The sequence below is a fragment of the Lithobates pipiens genome, unplaced genomic scaffold, assembly GCF_037356315.1.
Source record: "Lithobates pipiens isolate NorthernLeopardFrog02 unplaced genomic scaffold, aLitPip1_a1.2 Scaffold_19, whole genome shotgun sequence".
Taxonomy (NCBI): Eukaryota; Metazoa; Chordata; class Amphibia; order Anura; family Ranidae; genus Lithobates; species Lithobates pipiens.
In genome coordinates this window covers 188,750,483-188,771,686 of record NW_027507764.1, presented here as the reverse complement: position 1 = coordinate 188,771,686, position 21,204 = coordinate 188,750,483, and the positions used below count along the sequence as shown (strand labels likewise).

The following is a 21,204-nucleotide window of genomic DNA, read 5'->3' as shown; positions in this document are numbered from 1 at the left end:
AAAAAAATATGTTTTTAACTTGTAAACAACAAATCTCAGAAAGAGGCTTGGTCTTTAAGTAGTTAACTCTGTCTTTGGCGTTGGTTGGGATTACGCCCTGAAGTCAATAACAAAGACACTCTAGTTTCAGATAGGCACATAGAATGCCTTTTGGCTAATAAGGAAGATAACAAGCATCTTGAAGAGTTGTATACTTTAAAGTTTAAAACTGCTGACAGGTTTTTTTAAAAAGAGATATGTGTAAGCTCTGTAGATAAATCAATTTCTGTTTTATTTTTGTTTGGATGATGCAGCTATTTATCATAAAGTGGAAGATAAAGAACAAAGCAGTGCTTAATTCTAAGTACCATGCATACTGCATTTGGGAACATCATTAAATCTTTTCATGTTTGATTACTTTGCATATTATTATTATTTAAAAAAATGGTTTCATGTAGATTTGAAGCCAAAAATGTTTTGGAAGTGATGGAAATGGTTATAACCCTGATCAGATTTTTTTGGCCATTTTATGTCCCATTTGAGAAAGCTCCTTTCACTTCCTGTCCTGTAGACACAACAGGAAATGGTGACCTGTCACCAGAGTAAGTGTCCCCATAAGAACATTTTCCCTCTAAGATGAGTCTAATCCAGATGATAACTTTTTTTTTTCTACTTTTAGTACCGATGACAGTGTTCAACAGGACACATAGGACATAGTGAGGGAACACAAACCACAATAAAAACCTGACTCAGGTCTTAACTCCTTAAGACTCTGTCCAAAAAGTTTTGGCTTTAAAAATTTTTTCAAAGGCAACCTGTTATGAGAGAAAAATGTAAGCTGTCCTGACTTCTCCCTTTGCTAGACATCTGGCTGTAATGCTGACTCTTTGGCTTCATTACTATGAGCCAATGATCTAAAAAGTATAAAGAAACAGAATTCTGACTTTTATTTGTTGCATTATAGTTCCAAGTCAACGACTTAGAAGTAAGGATAAAGCCAACAATGGCAGCCCCCATATTACTTTACTGACATAACAGTGTTCATTATATAATAAAATCTGTATTTTAGATCTTTGCATTGTGCAGTGATATAACTGTCATGATCATTAGATATTAGACAAACAAAATGCACAGCATAATTTCAAAAATACCTCCTTAAAAAGAACATTGAACTGTGATGAGCAGCTAGGAACCAAATACGATAATAACAGCAAGAGGAACAAATGTTCTCCTGGGCTCATTCAATCAGAACATCAGCTCCTGGATGAAAATTACTATGATTCATCTAGGCATTCCGAGTTGGCCAGTTCAATTCCTTTTTGGAAAGAAGACAAATTCTACAAGGAAACACCGAAACAGCTTTGTCACAACATACGAAGCAGAGGGACATGCAAATGGGGACAAAACTTTACGGTGAGTGCAAAAGACTAAGATTGGTAAGGAAGAAAAATCAATATTGCAAATATATGCATTGTGCAATATCTGCTCCAGCTATAATGATCCTATTAAAGATCAGGTTCTCAAAAACCATGACAGTAATTAGTCAAACAAAAGGCACATCAAAATTTCAAAAATAACTCTCTTAATTAACTGCAAAAAGAACATTGAGCTGTGACGGGCAGCCAGGAGCCAAATACAATAATAACAGCGAGAGGAACAAATGTTCTCCTGAGCTCATTCAATCAGAACGCCAGCTCCTGGATGAAAATCACTATGATTCACTTAGACTTTACGAGTTGGCCAAATTAATTCCTTTTTGGAATGAAGACAAAGGAAACACCAAAACAGCTTTGTCACAACATTTGAAGCACGGGCATGCAAATGGGGGACAAAACTTTCTGGTGATAGGAAAATGCTAACAAAACAAAAATTAAAGAACTAAAGGCAAGACTTTTTATTTTATTTTAATATTGATCAGGGGTAGAACCACTTTCAGGTTTTTATAGCCTTTTGTGTCCCAGTTAGAGGGATTTCTTCTCTCTAACTGTCCCAGTCACTATTCTCCCAAAAATGAAAATGAGGGTAAAGTCCAAATTTTAAACAGCCACCAGAAGAGCAATAGAAAAAAATCTTCCAATGCAAACACCTGTTACTGAAACAACTCAGAGGGGATGTCCTTCATATTGGAAAGATATTCCCTAATGACCCGTTGGGTCTATAGAACAGGAAGTGAAGGGAAATCCCTAAAATGAGACACACAAAACAGCTATTTAACCCTACCCTACACTATAAAAAATGAAATAAAAAGTTTTGCCTTAAGGGCACTTTCACGCTCACCTCGTCCGAGCGTCAACGCTAAAGCGCCGGTATTTTTATTGGCGCTTTACCGTTGTTTTAGCGGCACTTTGAACACCCGCTAGTGGCCAAAAAAGGATTAAAAACGTTGCCGGCGCTACCCATTAATTTCAATGGGCAAGGGCGCTTTAGGAGCAGTGTATACACCGCTCCTAAAGCGCCCTGCTGCAGTGTGAAAGCCCTCGGACTTTCACATGGGAATGACAGGAGAGGCGCTTTACAGGAGCTTTGCAGGTGCTATTTTTAGCGTTGTGGCGCTTACAAAGTGCTTCAGTGTGAAAGGAGTCTTAAAGTGGTTCTAAAGCCTAAACATTTTTATTTTAATGCATTCCTTGCATGATGGCCCCTTTCACATTGAGGCGCTTGTAAACTGCCAGTAAAACACTGAGCACTTTTGAAGAGCTGTTCAGGTGCTTTCGAAGTGCTTTCCGTTAATTTCAATGGAAAGGAGCGTTTTTTAGACCACCCTGCCCCAGTTTGAAAGCATTCATTGATTTTAATGAAAATAGGTTTTCGTGAGCTATTCAGGTGCTTTTTTTAGTATGAAAGTGCCTGAAAAGTGTGAAAGGGGTCTTAGGTAAAAAATGTTTAGGTAAAACTATTGACCCCCCCCCCCAGTAGTTAACTGAGTCCTCACGTGATCCAGCGATGTGCCTGTGTCAGCAGCAGCTCTCTCCTTTCACTGCCTTGTTTCAAGGGCTTTGCTGAGGCAAAGGGAGACACTGGCTCCCGATGCTGTCAGTCAAATCTTCTGACAAGGGAGTGAGGGCAGGGCCAACCACACTGTCTGTGTCTGTGAACACACCAAGAAGAGGAGGAGCCAGATGTTCAGGCGGAGGGCCAAAGAAGAGGAGGTTCAGGGTCACTCTGTGCAATTAAATTGCACAGAGCAGGCAAGTATAGACCGGTTTGTTATTTTAGGAAAAAGAGTTTAAACGTATTACCTTTCGATTTCATACAGTTGCAGGCTAATTCATGTTTTTTAAGTCCCCGTTCACATTATCGTGTAGTAGGACTAAGTGTTCCCTCTATGCTATGCGCTTTTCACACGATTCTGCATGTAATAGTGTCCTGCTAGTCACAGCTGCTTTCATCCACTGCCAGTCTTCCATCCAGGTTCGGTCTGTTCAGCTGCTTGATTGGCCAGGCCATGAGGATGTTACTCCCACGCCTGCGTGCGTAAGTCACACTGCTCTCCTAAAACTAACAAACGATCTACTAACGGCCAAAACCAATCGACATTATTCTGTACTCCTCCTCCTGGACCTCTCTGCTGCCTTTGATACGGTTGACCACCCCCTCCTTCTCAAAAAACTCCACACCTTTGGTCTCCATGACCTTACTCTACGATGGTTCTCTTCCTACTTATCCAACCGCACCTTTAGCGTTTCTTACAACTCTACTTCCTCCTCTCCTCTTCCTTTCTCTGTTTGGGTCCCCCAAGGTTCTGTTCTTGGACCTCTCCTATTTTCAATCTATACCTCCTCCCTGGGTCAACTGATAGCCTCCCACGGCTTCCAATACCACCTCTATGCTGACGACACCCAAATCTATTTCTCTACCCCTCAGCTCATTCCCTCTGTCTCCTCACGTATCACTAATTTACTATCAGATATATCAGTCTGGATGTCACATCACTTCCTCAAAATAAATCTATCCAAAACTTAACTTATAATTTTTCCTCCCCCATATGCCCCTTCCCCTGATCTCACTGTCAAAATTGATGGCACAACCATAAGCCTATCCCCTCACGCCAAGGTTCTAGGTGTAGTCCTGGACTCTGAACTCTCCTTCAAGCAACACATCCAATCACTGTCCAAATCCTGCCGCCTCAACCTCCGCAACATCTCCAAAATACGCCCCTTTCTAACCAATGACACAACAAAGCTCTTAATTCACTCGCTGGTCATCTCCCGCCTCGACTACTGCAACTCCCTTCTCATTGGCTTACCTCTACATAGTCTATCACCTCTTCAATCCATCATGAATGCCGCTGCCAGACTCATCCACCTTACCAATCGCTCGGTGTCTGCTACTCCTCTCTGTCAATCCCTCCAATGGCTTCCGCTCAGCCAAAGAATTAAATTCAAAATACTAACAACTACATACAAAGCCATCCACAACTCTTCCCCCAGCTACATCACTAGCTTAGTCTCTAAATACCAACCTACTCGTTCTCTTCGTTCCTCTCAAGACCTCCTGCTCTCTAGCTCCCTCATCACCTCCTCCCATACTCGCCTCCAGGACTTTTCCAAAGCCTCTCCAATCCTATGGAATGCCCTACCCCAATCTGTTCCGCCTATCTCCTACTTTATTAGCTTTTAGACGATCCCTGAAAACACTTCTCTTCAGAGAAGCCTACCCCACCCACACATAACTGTATTTTAATTTTCTCCATCAGCTCATCCCCCCACAGTTATTACCTTTTGTTTCAACTATACCCTCCCTTCTAGATTGTAAGCTCTAACGAGCAGGGCCCTCTGATCCCTCCTGTATTGATTTGTATTGTAAGTGTACTGTCTGCCCTCATATTGTAAAGCGCTGCGCAAACTGTTGGCGCTATATAAATCCTGAATAATAATAATAATAATAATAATCATGGCACAGGAGAGTGCAAGCGAAGTTTAATGTACATTATCGCTGACAGGCAGATAGAAGAATTTATGACAGAATAGACAAACAGGGTACTGACAGGATTTTAGACGGTGTATATGTATCCTCTAGGCTTCTCATTGGCACATGGGGAGGGGGGTTAATAAACAGTGTCTGAAACAAACTTTGTCTCAACAGGAGCACTGCCAATGAGCTTCTAAATTTTGTTATTATAATCTGTGTAAGAAAGAATGAAGGATGGAAGCAGATTGCTATGGACAAAATCACCAGTTGAGTTTTCTCAGTTCTTAACCGCTTCAGCCTCGGAAGATTTTACCTCCTTCTTGACCAGAGCACATTTTGCGATTCGGCACTGTGTCGTTTTAACTTGCGCGGTCAAGCAACGTTGCACCCAAACAAAATTGATTACCCTTTTTCCCACAAATAGAGCTTTTTTTGGTGGTATTTGATCACCTCTGCATTTGTTGAGTGCTATAAACAAAAAAAGAGCGACAATTTTGGAAAAAAAAACGCATTCTTTTTTACTTTTTGCTATAATAAATATCACCCAAAAATATAAAAAAAATATTTCCTCAGTTTAGGTCGATATGTATTTTTCTACATATTTTTGGTTAAATAAAAACAAAAAAAAACGCAATAAGCGTGTATTGATTGGATTGCGCAAAAGTTATAGCATCTACAAATAAGGGGATAGATTTATAGCATTTTTATTATCTTTTTTTTATACTAGTAATGGCGGCGATCTGCGATTTTTATCATGACTGTGACATTATGGTGGACACATCGGACAATTTTGACACATTTTTGGGACCATTGGCATTAATACAGCGATCGGTGCTATTAAAATGCATTGATTACTGTAAAAATGTCACTGGCAGTGTAGAGATTAACACTAGGGGGCAATCAAGAGGTTAATTGCGTTCCCTAGTGTGTTCTAACTGAAGGGGGAGGGGACTGACTAGGGGAGATGATAGATCGCTGTTCATACTTCGTATGAATAGACGATCTCTGTCACTTCTCCCCTCAGAGAACCGGGATCTCTGTGTTTACACACAGAGATCCTGGTTCTCGCATTGTTATGAGCGATCGTGGGAGCCCAGTGGTCATCGAGACCGCCAGGCACTGGCATCGGCTCCGGGGGCGAGCTGCGCACGTGCCCCTAGTGGCCAGCAGAGGGAGCGATGTATTATAACGGCAATTCGTGCAACCGAGCCATGTTGCCGCAGTACAACCGTGGCGGCTGGACAGCAAGCGGCTATCCGCTATCTGTTAGTAAAACTGTACATACCATCACACTACTTAGTGCATCCAGGTGGATTATACCACATTTTTTTCAGGACAAATTGGGATTGCATTTGTTATATATATATATATATATATATATATATATATATATATATATATATATATAATCTCAAAGGAAAACTGGCCCACGTTAGTTAAAAAATAATACATTTTTTTTACGTTTAGCCAAAATAAATTCTCCTGCTCCTAACGATCGTAGCGATACCACATATATGTTAGTTGTTGTTTGTACCCATAATAAAGCCCTTTTTTATTCTAAACCTTTTTTTATCTAAACACACTAAGACCCCTTTCACACCACACCGCCCTTTGCGTCGGCAGTAAAATGCCGCTATTTTTAGCGGCGTTTTACCGCCGGATTTGCTGCGCATTTTGCCTGCTAGCGGGGTGCTTTTACCCCCGCTAGCGGCCGCAAAAGGGTTAAAACCGCCGCAATACCGCCTGCAAAATGCCCTGGTGTGAAAGGGGTGTAACACTAATATTAATTTAAAAAAAATAATCCTGGCCAAAAAAATACTGTCCCTGACCTTGACCCAAACGCTAACCCTGGCACTGACTGAGATACAATGCATCTTTCTCCTCCATTCAGAGAGAGAAAACATGGGGGCGGGCTTCACGGTGACTGATCACTATAATAGCCAATCAGAGGCTATCAAAGAGATCAGGTGACCCAGAATCTGGAGTTGTGTCCCTCTCTCATGGCCTGCTCCCAGCACAAAAAACATATATGTGAATATGCTGCCCCACGGAAAAAAGCCCAATCCAGTGAGGCCGCATATTTGCATACGCTTAGCGCCAAGGGGTTGATAAGTTCTGGCCTGGATTTAAGAGCCTTGAGACTTTGTAGAGCTTTGGGTGACCTAAAGCCTAAGCCCTTACCTGTTAGTAAGACTAATAAGTTAGTTTCCACAGGCCTTTTTATATGCTTAGGCTAGGTTGACACCTATGCGTTTTACAGTGTGTTTTCCCTGATAAGTGGCATTGATGGGCACTGACAAGTAGCACTGTTAATCAGTGCTCTTATGATCAGTGCCCTGTTTATCAGTGTAAATGTATGTCAGAATTTCCAGTTACCATCTCTCCTCTCCTGCTGTGACAGCTCGCAAGGAAAGGAACAACGATAGCCAGCAAGTTTGTTTACATGTGAATAGCTGTGAATGGACACAGCTAAGCACATGGTACCCCATCCTCATCCTCATGGTGGGTGGGATCTGGGGGCTTCCAGATTCCATTAAGTCCCCTGCCTGAAGATCCCCCGTCCTCCCTTCCCTGGCAATTTCTTTATTGTCGGCAATGTTTTTTTTTTTGCCGTAGGGTTCCCCTTAAAATCTGTACCAGACCCCAAAGGACTTGGTATGGATTGGGGGGCCCCCACGCTGTTTTTCTCACAATAATTTTTGTTGCAGGCAATGTTTTTTTTTTTTTTTTTTTTAACATTCAGCCGTCAGCGAGGAACCTCACTGACAGATGAGGAGTCACCTGTTAGGGACATGATGGCCAGCTTCCTGGCACGTTCCTTAACAACCATCTAGTTAAAGATGCCGGTGACCGCCAGCTTAGCATTTGAACCGCATGTAAATTGCAGCTGAACTGCTGAACAGCTGCTTTGGAAATTCGCAGTGGACATGTGTGAACCTAGCCTAAGTTTGTGTCCTAGTTTTCTATTTGGTTTTATGTAATGTAAAGTAATGAAATAGCCTCTAAATAATGCTAAATAAACGTTAGGAAAAGCCCTCCAAGCAGCATCTTTGGGGCGGTTTGGGAGGGCTGTATACAAAGCTCCCAAACTGCCCCGCTCATCGAAATGAATAGGCAGCGCTTCCAAAGTGCCTGAAAAGCACTTCGGAAGCAGCACAACACGAGGGCTTTTAACCCATTCATTGGGGTTAAAAGCACCCCGCTAGCGGCCGAAAAGCGCCACTTAAACAGTGATAAAGCACTGCTAAAACGATCAGCGCTTTAGAGCTAACACGGCCATGGCTTAGTGTGAAAGGGATCTCAAGAAAGATTAGAACACCTGCCCATTTTTATTTTCTGTCTGTGTACCCAGCAGGAAGATTCTCTCTCTGTATTTGTTCTGGCAGTCATTATCATCGAAAGCAAAAAGGAAAATCAAATTTTTTTTAGTGGTCACCATACCAGGAATAAAAGAGAAATCTTCCAATGGGGACCCAGGTGACTGCCTGTTGTGGCTATGGGACAGGGATAGAGATGAGCTTGGACATCTTCCAAACTCATCTCAACTCAAACTCCACGAAGTTGCAGGCCAGGTCATTCCCTCCCCTACACATGGCCTACAGGTGTAAAAAAATAAAAATAAAATAGCAGATTTTGGCATTCAGCTAGAAAGGAGTTTAATGGGGTGTCCAAGCTCATCTTAAGACTGAGTGAAAGCAAATCTCCCCAATGGGATACAAATGGCAAAAAATTTCAAAAAGCAGTTTATCTGTTACTTACCTCTTTCTGGTATACAAGTCCAGATTCGTACATTTTGGCAAACAGATACTGAGTCCATTTATAATAATCTGCTGAACATGTGGTAACTTCCTGTAAATAAACAAAAATAATAAACAAGTGAACATACTGAACACTTTGTATCAAACATTATATCAATCATATTTATTAACATTATTATTTATTACAGGTACTTATATAGCGGCATTCATTTACACAGCACCATACACATACAGGTGCATCTCATAAAATTATAATATCATCAAAAATGTATTTATTTCAGTAATTCAATTCAAAAAGTAAAAAACTTATATTTTATATAGATGCGTTACACATAGAGCAATATATTTCAGGCATTTATTTCTTTTAATTTTGATGAATATGGCTTATAGCTAGTGAAAAAAACAAAATTGAGTATCTCAGAAATTTAGATTATTCCATAAGACCAATAAAAAAACAAACGAAAAAAAAAAATTTGTGATGATTTGGTCTGCTGGTGTTGGTCCACTGTGTTGTATCAAGTCCAGTCAGCACAGCCCTCTACCAGGAAATTCTAGAGCATTAATGCTTCCCTCTGCTAACCAGCTTTATAGAGATGTTGATTTAATTTTCCAGCAGGACTTGCCACCTGTCCACACTGCCAAAAGTACAAATACCTGATTTAATGATCATGGTATCACTGTGCTTGATTGGCCAGCAAACTCACCTGACCTAAACCCCATAGAGAAGCTGTGAGGTATTGTCAAAAGGCAGATGAGAGACACCAGACCCAACAATGCAGATGGGCTGAAGGCCACTATTAAGGCAACCTGGACTTCCATAATACCTCAGCAGTGCCACAGGCTGGTCGTCTCCATTCCACACCGCATTGATGACGTAATTGATGCAAAAGGAGCCCCAACCAAGTATTGAGTGCATACTATACTGTACATGGACATACTTTTCAGTAAGCCAACATTTCTGTATTAAAAATACTTTTTTTTTTTATTGGTCTTTTGCAAGATTCTAATTTTCTGAGATACTGAATTTGGGATTTTTACTAGCTGTAAGCCATAATCATCCAAATTAAAGGAAAAAAAATGCTTGAAATGTATCACTTTGTGTGTAACACATTTATATAAAATAAAGGAGTTTCGCTTTTTTGAACTGAATTACTGATATAAATACATTTTTTGAGGATTTTCTAATTTTATGAGGTGCACCTGTATATATTGTACATTCACAACACTTTATAAAAAAACAAAACAAAAAACACATTATCAAGCATACTAATACATGAAGTTAAATCGTTATTAAACCCAAAGCCAAAAATAAAATATATATATGAATATATTGCAGCTTACCAATCATTAGATGTGGTAGCTGCATTATATTTTTCTTTTTTTGGGTCCCCCTCCCCCCCCTGTTTTCCCCTGGTGATCTGGCCAGTAACTTCTTGTTTTATATAGACACCACTCTGGATGAAAAAGTACAGGGGGCAGATTTGGACAGCAGCATTGTCAATCTGGGGGGGAGGGGAGTGTTGTGCCGCGTACACATGATCGGACTTCCCTGCAGACTTGGTCTGGCAGACTGGAATCCATAGTGCGTGGGCTCCAGCTGACTTTTTTTCCCAAAAGTCAGACGGACCTAGAAATAAAACATGTTTCAAATCTAGTCCAACGGAGCAAAAATCAGGAAACCGTTCGTCTGTGTGCTAGTCCGACAGACCAAATACGCTGCAAAGGGCAGCTACTGAACTTCCTTGTTTAGTCCCATTTATGTCATCACGTTCAAAATCAACAGACTTTCGAACGAACTTGTGTGGCCAAGTCCGTTTAGTTTAGAAAGTCCGTCGGACCTCCACCGAAAGTCCGTCGGGAAGACCGTAGGACCTAGTCCGTCGAAAAAAGTTCAGTCGTGTGTACGCGGCATTAGAAGTACTAGCAGATTTAGATACTTACAAACTGAAGCAAAACTCCAACTAGTACTTTTCAATCAGTTAAAGCAAAACAGTTGTTTTTTTTGGAATAAAGGTTTTTAAAAAAATGAATAAAAACGGATTATTTGAAGCACCCATGCCAGTGTTAAATGGTCTGTCTCATCCCTGTAACTGCAAGAGAGATTTTTCTGTCTGGATGACCAGATTAGAATAGAAGAAAGAAAGCCTAAAAATGGAGAACTAATACAGCCACCACATCTAAGAATTGTTATATTGCACTATCATAAATGTGTGCTTTAATTATTTAAAGGAATATAAAGATTAATCTAGCTTTTGTCACTATTATACTCTAAATCGTGAATTGTATTTACTGTAGCTCTATAAATAGAATTCCAACAAGTGTTGAAGGGGAAGCTCACTTGTTAAGAGTGTTTAGGGACTCTGATGTCATTCGGTATTCCAGCTTGTGACAACAAGTTTGAAGAATCAGCATGAACCTCACAAGTTATGCTTCACCTTGAACATAACTGTGGAGACTGGGGAATGAAACAGATGGTGAAGTTGATGCTGACAACTCGCCTGCAAGGGAGCTGTGAAATGATGCTATAAGAAAGCTGCATGGGACTTTCCAACTCCATCAAGTGGGCTCAGTCTGCATCACCGTCTATGGCAGCAAGGACACATCTACCAAAACTACAACTAGAATACAAACCCAATGCTGAGTAAAGAAATAATTACAGTACTATTAAAACTTACAATCATACTAACAACTAAACTTACAATGTTACTTCCAAAGATGTGAGGGTAGATAACTATCAGCATTTTCAAGCCCTTTCTTGGTCTCCAAATGTATTTTTTAATATTATTTTTTAATATTAAAGGGGGTCAACGCTAAAGAAAAGAAATGGACAGCTTGCAATAGGTAAATATACAGTACCCAAACAAACCAACAAAGAAAACAATGCAGCGCCTCTAAATTTAGAATATTACAAACTTAAAGTGATTGTAAAGACTTGTTTTTCTTTCCTATAAAATAATAAACATGTTAGGCCGCGTACACACGGGCGGACTGTTCGCCCAACTTTGTTTGTCAAACAGTTTCGGCAAACAGTCCGCTCAAAATTAGCATGGACGGACATGGCCACACACGGCACTTTTTTGAGCGGACTGTTTCAGCGAACTGTTTGCCAAACAGTTCGCTCAACTTTTGAAATGAACGGACTCGCCCACGTAAGGCGGAGGCAAATCCGCCCATTTCGAGCGCGTGTACAGGTAGGCGGGGCCCGCGAAGGAGACGTCGCGGGCTCCGCCGCCTGGAATGGGCTTAAAGGGGAACCCCAACGCCGAAAAAAATCGGCGTGGGGGTTCCCCCAAAGTCCACAACAGACCCTTGTCCGAGCACGCTACCCGGCCGGCCAGGAAAGGGGGGCGAGCGAGCGCGCCCCCCCCCCTCCTGAGCCGTACCAGGCCGCGTGCCCTCAACATGGGGGGTGCCTTGGGGAAGGGGGGGGCGCGCGGCCCCCCCACCCCAAAGCACCTTGTCCCCATGTTGATGAGGACAAGGGCCTCTTCCCGACAACCCTGGCCGTTGGTTGTCGGGGTCTGCGGGCGGGGGGCTTATCGGAATCCGGGAGCCCCCTTTAAGAAGGGGGCCCCCGGATACCGGCCCCCCACCCTATGTGAATGAGTATGGGGTACAATGTACCCCTACCCATTCACCTGTGAAATAAAGTACAAAAAAAAACACAACACAGAGAAAAAATATTTTATTGCACAGCTCCGGGGGTCTTCCGTCTTCGGGGGTCTTCTCGCCGGACTCCTCCGCTATCTTCGTGTAGCTCTTTTACTAGCGGAGGAGCCCGGCTTTCTTCCTCCCCGCCGCCGGCCTCTTCTCCCGACTTCGTGGGTCTTGTCCCCCTCTTCGGTTCTTCTGCCGGGCCACCGCGCCTTCTTGTAGCTCTTTTGCAGGCGGTGGCCTGGTCTTCTGTCGCCGCTGCCTTCCGTTCTTCTGTCGCCGCCTTCGGTTCTTCTGCCGGGCCACCGCGCCTTCTTGTAGCTCTTTTACAGGCGGTGGCCCGGTCTTCTGTCGCCGCTGTCGCTGTCGCCGTCGCCGCCTTCCGTTCTTCTTCTTCTTCTTCCCCAGGAGATGTTGACACGTCGCTCTCTCCGGCCGGAATGCCAGAGCCGCGCTGTGCGGTCACTTATATAGTGACAATGGGGCGGTGTCACATGGTATATGTCACATGGGTTGGTCACATGGGTTGATGTCACATGGGGACTATGACATCGTAAGGGGGCGGGGTCACCATGTGACCAACCCATGTGACATATACCATGTGACACCGCCCCATTGTCACTATATAAGTGACCGCACAGCGCGGCTCTGGCATTCCGGCCGGAGAGAGCGACGTGTCAACATCTCCTGGGGAAGAAGAAGAAGAACAAGAAGAAGAAGAAGAAGAACGGAAGGCGGCGACGGCGATAGCGGCGACAGAAGACCGGGCCACCGCCTGTAAAAGAGCTACAAGAAGGTGCGGTGGCCCGGCAGAAGAACCGAAGGCGGCGACAGAAGAACGGAAGGCAGCGGCGACAGAAGACCGGGCCACCGCCTGAAAAAGAGCTACAAGAAGGCGCGGTGGCCCGGCAGAAGAACCGAAGAGGGGGACAAGACCCACGAAGTCGGGAGAAGAGGCCGGCGGCGGGGAGGAAGAAAGCCGGGCTCCTCCGCTAGTAAAAGAGCTACACGAAGATAGCGGAGGAGTCCGGCGAGAAGACCCCCGAAGACGGAAGACCCCCGGAGCTGTGCAATAAAATATTTTTTCTCTGTGTTGTGTTTTTTTTTGTACTTTATTTCACAGGTGAATGGGTAGGGGTACATTGTACCCCATACTCATTCACATAGGGTGGGGGGCCGGTGTCCGGGGGCCCCCTTCTTAAAGGGGGCTCCCGGATTCCGATAAGCCCCCCGCCCGCAGACCCCGACAACCAACGGCCAGGGTTGTCGGGAAGAGGCCCTTGTCCTCATCAACATGGGGACAAGGTGCTTTGGGGTGGGGGGGCCGCGCGGCCCCCCCTTCCCCAAGGCACCCCCCATGTTGAGGGCACGCGGCCTGGTACGGCTCAAAAGGGGGGGCGCGCTCGCTCGCCCCCCTTTCCTGGCCGGCCGGGTAGCGTGCTCGGACAAGGGTCTGTTGTGGACTTTGGGGGAACCCCCACGCCGATTTTTTTCGGCGTTGGGGTTCCCCTTTAAGCCCATTCCAGGCGGCGGAGCCCGCGACGTCTCCGTCGCGGGCCCCGCCTACCTCGAAATGAGCAGACTTTCCTCCGAGCGGGAACAGTTTGCTCATTTCGAAAGTAGCCTACACACGGGCGGACTGTTCGCTCAAACACAGTTTCAGCGGACAGTTTTTCGGAATTTCCGAAAGACTTTGTCCGTCAAACTGTCCGCTGAAACTGTCCGCTGAAAGCCCACACACGAGCGGACTGTCCGCCCAAACACTGTTCAGCGGACAAGGTTGGGCCAACAGTCCGCCCGTGTGTACGCGGCCTTATACTTACCTTCCCTGTTGCAGTGGATTTGCACAGAGCAGCCTGGATCCTCCTCTTCTCGGGCTCCTCTTCTGTAAACCCGGCCCCTCCCTCCTGTTCAGTGCCCCCACAGCAAGCAGCTTGCTTTGGAGGCACCCATCCTCTACCTGAGCCAGAAGCTGCTTCCCAGTGAAGTAGCATATGCCACGATCGAAAAGGAGTGTCTTGCGATCGTGTGGGATCTCCAGAAGTTACAAACGTACCTTTATGGACGGCACTTCACTGTGATCACAGATCACAATCCCTTGAGCTGGCTAAATCGTGTTGCTGGGGAGAATGGCAAACTACTTTGGTGGAGCTTAATTCTACAGCAATACGATTTCACCATCCAGCATAAAAAAGGCAGCACCCATGGCAATGCTGATGGACTGTCGCGACAAGCCGAGCCCGCAAGAGTCGGTTGCGTCAGGAGGGAAATTGTAGTTCCCTCCCATGCAACCACCTAAGGAGGGAGGTGTAACGATATCACGTCCGGGACAGGAGATGGTGCAACTAGTTTCCATGTTGTTTGGAACGCAGCCATGACAGTTTGGCTAACCTTAGAATAATCTGAACTTTCCCCTCCCTTGACCAGGCTAGGTCAATAAACAAGGCTCAAGTTGCCTGGCAAGATATTCCGGCCTGTCGTAAAACTGTCACCCACTCCATTCAGAGAACCAACAGATACCCGTCGTAAATACCTCATACCACATAGACTGCAGACAGATTAGTATCGTTTTGAAACTGCAACATTTTTTATTACTTTCAAAGCAATCATAGCACAGCCATACTATGGATATATTTAGTTCCCTCATTTCTAACATTTCAAGTCCAAACACCCCTATGTCAGGTCATATGGGGACCCCTTACTACTCCTAGGTAACCCTGATCACTAAAATGGATATCTGGATATCTGCAGTCTATAAACAGTAGAGAGGCAGAGATATGAATATGTATCACAAAGTGTACCTGGGACAGGGTCATGAGTGTAGACACCTCCCAGCAACCAACCCCTAAACAAGATGACCAGACGATTGGTCACTGGTCGCTGTCAACACCCCCTTTGATTTGACAGAAAAGAGGAGAGGCCAAGGCAATGGTCAGTTCTCCTTTTACCATCCAAGCAAGAACATCTGCCAAGTTTGAGAACCGATTACCTTTGCTCATCGATCGAACTCTGATCAACCCTCGGACATTAATTGCAAGTATTCTTCCTTCCCGATTCTACCTTATTTCTTTGTGGCTGTATATTGTCTTTATTTGTTGAAACATCCTTTTTCTGTAAATGTTTTATTCGCACCAACCTTGATCTTTTCATAATAAACCCTTATGTTGAAAAGTGATAACCTTGTCTTTAAAATGGAAGTAAACCCTTCCAAACAACTTTGACCTACAGGTAAGCCTAGATTAAGGCTTACCTGTAGGTCCAAGTAATATCTCCTAAACCTATATGGTTTAGGAGATATTTGCCCGAAAATGGGCACCGCTGTCTACGGCGCATGCGCCGTAGACAGCGGCGCGCAGGCGCACTAAATGCGGCAAGTCCAAGAATGGATTTGCCAAATTTGTCTACTCCCGTGCGCATGCGCGGGAGTGACGTCATCGCGGCTCCGGCGAATGGCAGCGTCGGAGCTCCGAGACGCGACTCCCGTGCGCATGCGCGGGAGTGACGTCATCGCGGCTTCTCCGCTGTCATTCGTCGGAGCTGCGAGAGACGCCACAACCAAGATGGATGCGGCGGACTACAGGTGACAGCGGCGACTTCGCTGGCTCCTGTGTCAGGTAAGTGACACATAATGAGCTACTATGCGATGCATAGTAGTCCATTATGCTTTACCTTTGCAGGGAAAAAAAGAGGAAGTAAACCCATCAGGGTTTACTTCCTCTTTAAAGCTCTTGATGCAAACTATAAACAGACCTGTCTCTTAAAAGGGCGCTACTGTGGTAGAGTAAGGCACTGAGCAGACCTGTCTGTGGTGGCAGTGTGTGTTGCAGGCGCTTATTCTAAACTTATAATTGGTATTGCTTAAATTACGAGTCCCCCCGGCTCTGTCTTTTAAACGGGGGTGGTGGCAGTTAAAGGGTTAATTGTGTAATTAGCCCAGTGACAATCGCTCTCAGGCTGCCCGCACCTAGATTGTGGTCCCGCAAGCTGGAAAATCTTTGTGCTGGGTGCAGCTGAGTGTGGCATTGTTACGTAAGTGACAGCGTGGTGTGAGGTTGGCCCGCGTTCGTCACAGGGGGGTCTGAACGAGGCATAAGGAAGTTATCTTCCTATTTCCTCCTCAGATCCCCGCACATTCCCTCTTCATTCCCCGATTCTCCACCTCTGAGTTGGTGAATCGGGCAGTGTGAATTCTGACACAGATCGCCAGTGAAGCGCTCAGATCGCAGCTTCATAAACTGGCCGTTACTGTGTCAGTCAATGAGGATTCTCAGTGTGTGGTGATAATCGGCGGGAGAACAAGTTCAAACACTTCTCCCCCCAATTATCTCTGGTTCATAAACTGTTTATGGGCTGTGATCAGCGGCGATCCTCTGGATCACTGCTGATCACTGGTTGATAAACGGACACCTGAAGCACAAGCCTCTTGCCTACATAAGCCTTTCCTGGATCGAGGCTACAGTAAGAATTCTTTAAAAAGGGCCTATAGAAATGCAAAAGATAACCCCTGAGACCTACAGTGAGAAACTCCAACATCCTCTGATTCACAAGATATACGAACTATTACAAAAGTATAAAAATCAGCATCAAGCTCTAAAATCCATTTTGAGCACACATTGGCATTTCCTACACGATGATCCATCTCTAAGGCTATTTGTGGAACCAGAACCACACTTAACATTTAAACGTAATCAATCTATATGAGACATCCTGGTGTCTACTCACTTTTCACTCCAGGAAAATAAAGATCCATGTGGGTCCCTGCCCTGCAGCACCTTTCAATGTGGAAATGGTAGGTTTATCCAACCAGGGAAGAGCGTTCACCTGCTTACAAGTGAAAATCTAACCATGTATCATTTTGTAAATTGTGACACCATTGGCATAGTATATTTGCTCACATGTGGCTGTGGAAGCCACTATGTGGGTAAAACAAAACTGAATTTTTGGAAACGCATTAAGGAACATTTTACAGATATACATATAGGAATCATTGCAAAAACCTATACCCAGACACTTTGCACAATTCTATGATTATAAAACAGATTCTTTAAAATTCCAGGCACTTGCCAGAATTCACCCCCTAGTAAGAGGGGGTGATTTTGAGCAAAATTTTTACAGGTAGAGGCCAAATGGATTTAAATTAAAAGCTACCAGACCACCAGGGTTAAATGACGCTTTCCTTAGACATCTGACCTCTACTGACAGCGAATAACCCTTTATGCTTTTCCATCATTATCCCCTTCTTTACAGGTCTCCCCCTTTCTTTCTCTCCCCCACCTTTTACCCTTCCCCTCCCTTCTCCCCCCCCTTCCCCTCCCTCTCTTTCCCTTTCCTCCCCCCTCTTCCCTTATTCATAGGTATTTACTAAGTCTTATTTTTATTTTTATTTCCTTCTTGTTTTCATTTTTACTTCACATAATGCACTCGTTTATAAACTAAAATTACATTGTCAATGAGACTCTGTGAGGGGTGTACACTATACACCTGCTGCAATATACAACGTATATATGTTTACTGGATGTCTGCACTGTAAAAATGTCCAGCATTGCCTCATATGAAAGACTAGGGACAGGTTCATTTAAGGTTACATATCTCCATATATATATATATATATATATATATATATATATATTTGCTTTTTTACTACAAAGAATACTAAATGTTTTATTAGATTAAATTATATATTTTTATTACTCTACTGTTATTATTTTTGATATTTGCTCTGTGTTTTTCCTTCTTCTTTTTTTTTTTTTTTTTACAGATTTTAGGACACCTCATTCCGTCCAATGAGCTTCACCTCGCCCGTGTCTGTCCACGGCCTGAGAGATTTAGAGGACCCACTGGGTGTAATCTTCACGAGTGGGACCTCTCTTACATTTGGACACACTTGTCACCCCACAGAGGCGTTTCCTTGCACGGAATTTCTCCATCTAGGATTCCAATCTGGGGCAACTTCCGGTTTTCCCCACTAAGCCCATATGGAATGCACATCCAGTGCATGTCATTTCCAGCGCAGACCCTACTGTGCTCCACCGTCTGCTCACAGATACGGCCTTGGTCTCTCTAAACTGATTTGTATCAGCTGGAGAGCCCCTGCCGCACACTCTCCATCTGGAAACCTGCAAGTTGAGGCTGTAGATCACGGAGGCACATGCTTAGATATAGCATGTGCCTCACTTGGCGCATGGAGCCTATCTGGATCCACTCTCCGGGCAACACGGGCTGCCTCAGGGATCCCTCCCCCGTTTTCTCCCCCAGGCAATCATGGCAGACTCCCAGACACATACATTTTATATATATATATATATATATATATATATATATATATATATATATATATATATATATATATATATATATATATATATATATATATATATACCCTTCTTTGTTCTTTGTGCAAGCCCCCACTCAGCGGTCTTTTCTCCCCCCTCTTGTGTGGGGATGCTGGAATGAGACAGGCCTCCATGTGATTGGAGCAGAGATCAGTGTTCACTAAATGAAAGCCCAACCCCCCACAGTTAGTAACACACCCCTAGGAACACTTAACCCCTACACTGCCACCCACTGGTTAACCCCTTCACTGCCATTGTCATTTACACAGGAATCACTGCATTTATATAGCAGTGATTACTGTATAAATGACAATGGTCCCAAAAATGTGTCAAAAATGTCCGATGGGTCCCCCACAATGTAGCATTCACAATAAAAATTGCTGATCGCCGCCATTACTAGTAAAAAAAATAATAAAAAATTCTTAATAAAAATGCTATAAAACTATCCCTATTTTGTAAACGCTATAACCTTTGCGCAAACCAATCAATAATCGCTTATTGCGATTTTTTTTACCAAAAATATGTAGAAGAATACGTATCGGCCTAAACTGAGGGAAAAAAATGTTTTTTTATATATTTTTGGGGGATATTTATTAGAACAAAAAGTAAAAAATAATGTGTTTTTTTCAAAATTGTCACTCTATTTTTGTTTATAGCGCAAAAAATAAAAACCGCAGGGGTGATCAAATACCACCAAAAGAAAGCTCTATTTGTGGGAAAAAAAGGACGCCAATTTTGTTTGGGAGCCACGTCGCACGACCGCGCAATTGTCAGTTAAAGCGATGCAGTGCCGAATCGCAAAAAGTGGTCTGGTCTTTGACCAGCAAAATGGTCCGGTCTGTAAGTGGTTAAATAGAATATCCTCTCTTTTCCTTTTTCCTCTCTCCTTGTCAGATCATATTGAGACTTTTCTATAAGTACATAATTGTGGAGATTTGAGGATCAAAAGATAAATTGATGTACCATATACCTATGGTTACCCAATATTCCTTTTATCCATATTATGTGCATTCCTTACCCTGGAATCTCTGTAACTAGATCACGATTTCTTTTATAACATCAGGTATGACTTCTAATTAAAATCTTTGGCCTGCACACTTATGTTTATAAATATACCATCAGCAAGAATATTGATACTATTATCATATGCATTCAGGAGTCTGCCCTGCCTGCCCCGGTGAGCACAGGAAGGTTATCCCCACAGGCTCCCCAGGCCTTTCTTTCACTGAACCAGGTTGTCAAGTCTTCTAAGTGTCACAGTTTTAAAGGTAAACCAATTAACAATTGTAAAATGTTTTTTCATCTTGTAATCTTATAATTTGGAAAGACTCCGAGCTTTTTTGGCTTGCCCGTTATTTATGAAATACTGCTGGATATCAAATAGTCTGTACGTAATTTTATCAAAAAAAAATGTAATCATTGTGTTAACCTTAAAACGGTTAATTGTGAATTTTTCCACAAACCCCTAATGTCAATGCTTTGAAAACGTTTTATATGTTTTTTTTTTATGTAAAATGTTAACATTTGTTAAAATCGATTTTTAACTCTGTCAATATTGTACTGTCAGGTTACTGCAATGCTCTAGTATTTTTGTGCTATTTCAAGGCCCTGACGAAGCGGGGTTACCGCAAAACGCGCAGGCCACACTTTTTTGATCCACCATACCAGGATCAGCACACCCTGGACCCAATTAACATTACCTGTATCTGTGTAGCTGTCATATGCTTTTAAATATATAATAAAAAAGTTTAACTACTTGCCGACCATTGCACGCAAATGGGCGTACCTGTATGTCCCCTTTAATTGGCGTGGGCTAGCGGGTGCAAGCACCTGCCGCGTACAGCGTGCCTGCGGCACGTCTCCCGGTGATCGTGTCACAGAGCCGCAGAACGGGGAAGTGCCTATGTAAACAAGGCATTTCCCCGTTCTGCCTTGTGACATGACAGAGATCATTGCTCCCTGTCATCGGGAGCAGTGATCGCTGTCATGTGAGTTTAAGCCTATCCCCCCACAGTTAGAATCACTCCCTAGGACACACTTAACTCCTTCATCGTCCCTAGTGTTTAACCCCTTCCCTGCCAGTGTCATTTACACAGTAATCAGTGCATTTTTCTAGCACTGATCACTGTATAAATGACAATGGTCCCAAAAATAGCATTAAAAGTGTCCGATGTGTCCGCCATAATGTTGCAGTCATAATAAAAATAGCAGCCATTACTAATAAAAAAAAAATAATAATAAAAATGCCATAAAACGATCCCCTATTTTGTAGACGCTATAACTTTTGCGCAAACCAATCAATATACGTTTATTGCGTTTTTTTTTACCAAAAATATGTAGAAGAATACATATCGGACTAAACTGAGGAGAAACATTTTTTTTATACATTTTTGGGGGATATTTATTATTTCAAAAAGTTTATAGTTTATACCGCAAAAAACAAAAACCGCAGAGGTGATCAGATACCACCAAAAGAAAGCTCTATTTGTGGGGAAAAAAACAACGTCAATTTTATAAGGGTGTAACATCGCACATCCACGCAATTGTTAGTTAAAGCAACACAGTGCCGA

General features: G+C 43.4%; 1 protein-coding gene across 2 annotated transcripts in view; it reads right to left on the bottom strand.

Annotated features, from left to right (window-relative positions):
* Window positions 1–21,204, bottom strand: part of LARS2 (leucyl-tRNA synthetase 2, mitochondrial) — a 319,881-nt gene that overhangs the window by 161,254 nt on the left and 137,423 nt on the right. For both annotated transcript variants that reach the window (XM_077491589.1, XM_077491590.1), the window contains exon 6: window positions 8,650–8,739. In XM_077491589.1, coding sequence (XP_077347715.1) covers window positions 8,650–8,739 — 90 coding nt within the window. The remainder of the gene's footprint in view (window positions 1–8,649; window positions 8,740–21,204) is intronic.